The following is a 4,858-nucleotide window of genomic DNA, read 5'->3' on the forward strand; positions in this document are numbered from 1 at the left end:
GGGCGCGACACTGAGGGTTGCGATCCGTTGCTGGACACGAAAAAAGACAAAAAGGAAAAAAAAAAAAAATGGCTCTCATTCTTTGAGATATTATGTAAATCAGATGACTTTTATGAAATAAAATGTATGAAGTATTAGATCAAATGTATATTTAAATTACTTATTATTTAATATCATTTATTTACGACTGAACTTTTAAACTTCAGCTCAAAAGAAACTTGTGTGTCTTTTTCAAAGCATAGCTAAGGACCTCATTTTGGTGGCTCAGTATCCAGTTCTGATGCCCTGTTTATTTCAGGTTCTCGAGGGTACATCACCTTATTTTGGATATTCAATTGCTGGAAATATGGACCTTGATCGAAATTCCTACCCTGATGTTGCTGTTGGCTCCCTCTCAGATTCAGTAACTGTTTTCAGGTGTGTTATCTCTGACTTCAGTTAAATGTGCCTCAATAATCAAGTTGAACTAAAACTTTGACCTTTCAGATTGAAATTTGTAACACTTATATTTCAAAGGCAAAGGTTTATGTGAATTTCGCAAGATATTTCTTTTTCTTTTGAGGGTAGTATAACAACATAATAAAAGCCTGTTTTGTAAAATCTTGTCAATTTTTCAGTAATTAAGGAAAACATAGGTCAGAATTAGTGAAAATTTATTTTGATGAAAAACACATACAAAATTTGAAAGCACAAAGGACATGAAGGCAGTCCCCTATAATTCACTATCTATAATTAAACTAAAAAATTTTGATCTATATTTTATAGTCTTTTATTTTCTGTGATGTATGTGTATTAACGCAATTGAGATCATAATGCACATATTGTTTTGTGACCTGATATTGTACTTTTATGATGCATAGTGGGCTTTTCCCTTGCCATTGAATACTTTTCTAAAATGCAATTAACAGCTGTCTATGAAGCTTCACATGACTAGTTCATTATTGATTTTATTTAACCAACTGCCACTCTATCATTCGACATTTTTGTTGCTTTCCAGTTTTTCCCCCATGATACGAAAAGCTGTGCTAAGCATTCTTTCTTTTGTTCATGTCCGTGATTATTTCCTTATGATGAATTTCTGAAAGTGAAATTGCTACATGCACCTCAAGACTTCTGATTCAGGTTCACCAAGATGACCCTCCAGAAAGGCTGCTGTGGTTTGCCCATCAGCTGTGTTTGAGTCTCCTTTTCCCAATGCTTTTATCTCTCTGGAAATCACCACTGAAAATGGTTTGATTTTTTTAAAAATATTTTTTGTTTTAAAAGTAGTAGATTCTTGAAAAAAAATTAATTAAATTGTAGAATGTGTAAGTCCCCCGATATTCTCATCTTCCACAAAACAACTTTTAACAGTTTTGAGTATCTCTTGTACTTTTAGGGTATCATCAAAAAACACACTGTAACTGCTATTCTCTACTCTGGGTTTTAAAAATTTAGTCCCTTTTGAGTATCTCTCCCTGTCAATAAAGATACATCAATTTTATTCTTTTTAACAACTTAATATTCCATTATAGGTATTGAATTAATCCTCACCGATGGAAATTTTAAATAGTCTCTGATCTTATTATAAATAGTATGCTATATAATACAGTGTGTGTATGTTTCTATGTGATTTTTGTTTTTTGGTTTTTTTAAGAAAAATTCCTAGAAATAAAATTCCTGGGTTGGCTGGGTGGCTCAGCTGGTTAGAACTCAGTCTTGAAATGCCAAGGTCATGGGTTCAGATCCCCATACTGGCCAGCGACCATAATAAACAAAGTTTAAAAGCCTCCCTTGCTGTGCAGGAGCTTATAAAAAATAAATAAAAATTTTAAAAAATGTTTTTTTTTTTTTTTTTTTTTTAAATTCCTGGTGTAAAGGTTAGCACACTTTTGAATTAATCCACATACTCTCAGATAGGCTGTAACAGTTTATACTCATGGCAACAGCCTGTGGAAGGGCCTCTTTTCTCACAGCCTTACCAACATTCAGTATAATGAATCTGATTTTTCCAATGTCATATGTGATTTTATCTTCTGATTTAATTTACATTTCTTTGATTGCTAGTGAGAATGAACCATTTGGTTAGTTGTGTTTTTTAAAAACTATTTGGCTTTTTAGTCATTTTTATTTCGTAAAGAATATCTTTAAAGAAATGAGCAATAACGTACAGTGAAACTCTAAGTGAAAAAAGCTGTGTTCCATGTATGCTTTATGCCTTTATTGACCCGTAGACTTCCAGAAGGCTGCCAGGTGTAGACGTAGCCTTGATATCTAAAATATAATACCAGATAAAAATGCTGGTGATTAGAAACCAACCCCAGGACACTTCTAAAGAGAATATTATATAATGAAATTCATATACACGAAAGAAAAATCATTTTCTGGTTAAATGGCAAGATCTATGAAAGCCATTTTGTGAAAACTAAGAACCACAGGAGAAGTTACAGGTGGCAAATATAGGAGATATAAAAATAAGTGGAGAAGAGTGTGTCTGACATAGTAATGACGTCTGAGGAAAAAGCCAAAAAAAGTTTAACCAAATAAATGAATATGTATATGTGATTTGGAAAGGAAAGACCGAGGAAAACGTTGATATGTCAGTAGTGGTTTGCAGTCTTGGTGATACATGTCAGTCTGGTGAGCCAGAGTGGTGGGGGATGTGTGCTCTCCTCGGTTAAAACATTAACATAATTCAATATGATGAAAAGGTAGAAGAGTATATGACAGTTAGCTATTGTAGGAAACTTTCCATCAGAAAGCAATTTGAAGTGCTGCTTCTAGTCTGAGGTTTAGCCCTCAACTGTTAAGAAAACTTGACCTCCTATGCCAAAATCTGGTTACCAAGCTTTTCCCAGTGGATGACCCAACCTTAGTCAATTAAATATTTGCTTCTATGTGTAAATGATATTTAAATATCCTTACTTTCCTGTCCTCATAAGTAGGTTTATGAACCTACTTGAACCCCATTAATTTGTTCCCTCTTTCCTCATAGATAGTATGAAAGCAAATTTCAAAATCCTTTGATAACAAGAGGAAACCACACCTCTTATTTTACAAATGAGGAAACTGAAGCCCAGGACTTGTTTGAGCTCTTTTTAAGGCTCGATCCTGAGGGGACAGAGTATAGTACCTAAATCTTGCCAACTTCAGTCCTGGGCATTTTCCCCAATAAATCATACAAGTATTTAAGAGTAGTTAGTAAATAAATGCCAATTAAACATGAGGCAGTCAAGCCAGTAAGATTTGCTTTATGTGTTAAACGACACTTTTTTTTAATGTTTTATATATATGATGTCCTGAAAATTGCGTATATTATGCTTTAAAAAAATGTAAAGTAGGCCTTAAGCAGTAATGTTTGTTATAATATTTTCTTTTGAAATTTACGCCACACAAAAGCATTAATACAATGATAAGTAAAACTCTCCTTTTTTGTGACAACTGGCTTTTAAAATAGTTGTGAATTTTCACCTTTTAAATATGCTCTCAAAACTTAAGAATGTATCTTGTTAGTATTTTGGAATCTAGCAGCTGCATAAAAATAAGACAAAAATAGAAAGGTAAATAATTGTGATAAAGGAAAATGGAGAGTCAGGGAATGTGGGTGGTATTTGCCTTTTTATTGGCTCCCATCTGCTCCGGCCTTGTGCCCTCTCTAGACTACCAGTAGATTGGTTGCAGAAGTTTGAGCTAGCTATTTGGGATTTGGAACACATTCCCCTATAAAAATACTGTTCTCCAGGATGGCTGCATTTACCACAAGCCCACCAAAGTCAGCCTGAATTGCGTGGTGATGAAACCGTAGACCCCCATTCTGAGTTCTGGCCAGGGAGCAATGGAGGGTGAGAGGTGAGGCAGCGTCTCCCATCCACTCGCACCCCCCAGTCCACCATGGACTTGCACTTCCTGTGCCTGAGGCGGAGGTTGGGCGTAGGCTCATGGTGACCCCTTTGGCTGTGGGGAGCAGGGGAGAAGACCTAAGGGAGAGAAAAGATGTTTTTATGTGGTGATCAGGGCTAAAAGTATGGGATTTGCGGGTAGGCAGAACAGAGATGGGAAGAAGTTAAGGGATTCAGTTTTTGCTTACAGAGATATTGGGGGGTTGTACCCAATTGTGACAGCAGGAGAATAACCTCAGGTTGGGGATGGGAGATTTCAAGGGAGGATAAAGAAGGGTAAATGTAAGGCAGAGACATATAAGTTCAGGATTGCCTGTATTGCTAAAACTCACGTATATGTGTCACCCAGATAGGGAGTATCCCAGCTGTTAGGTGCTTATTGGTATAACTTGTTTGGATGGTATTTTGGCAAGATTACTCATAATTAAAAATACACGTATTGTATGACTCAAATTCTGCTGCTAGGATTTATCCTACAGATAAACTCAAGTGTGTGCATAGATGTATATACAACGATGTTTGTTTCAGAGTAGAAAGCCTAACAACATGAATGTCTACCAATTAGGGACTGGCTAAATAAAGAACATTACATTGATACAGTGCTGCAGCATCACATGTGAAAAACAATGAACTAGATCTATGAGGGTACTTCAAAAAGTTAGTGGAAAAATGGAATTAAAAGGTAATACGAATCTTTCTGTGACTTTTTTGGAGGTACCTTCATATGTGTTATAAATATGAGAAGACCTGTGAAATGCTAGTGAATGAGAAAAAGCAACATACAAAACAATAAGCATAAAAAGCTCCCAATTAGTTAAATTATACATTTTTTTAATATTTAATTTTAGATAATATTTTGAACAAAAACACATAGACTAATGTGTCTGGAAGAACATACCAAGGCTACTAGGGTGTTTGGGTGGCAATGAAGACAAAATTTTTGCTTTAAAAGTCTGAAATTTTTTTTTTTTTTTTTTTTT

General features: G+C 35.0%; 1 protein-coding gene across 1 annotated transcript in view; it reads left to right on the top strand.

Annotated features, from left to right (window-relative positions):
• LOC103600955 (integrin alpha-6) overlaps positions 1-4,858 on the top strand; it is a 28,616-nt gene that overhangs the window by 11,937 nt on the left and 11,821 nt on the right. Inside the window, exon 8 of the mRNA XM_008585322.1 lies at positions 299-417. Coding sequence (XP_008583544.1) covers positions 299-417 — 119 coding nt within the window. The remainder of the gene's footprint in view (positions 1-298; positions 418-4,858) is intronic.

Source organism: Galeopterus variegatus, unplaced genomic scaffold, assembly GCF_000696425.1.
Source record: "Galeopterus variegatus unplaced genomic scaffold, G_variegatus-3.0.2 Scaffold3516, whole genome shotgun sequence".
In the NCBI taxonomy this organism is placed as follows: Eukaryota; Metazoa; Chordata; class Mammalia; order Dermoptera; family Cynocephalidae; genus Galeopterus; species Galeopterus variegatus.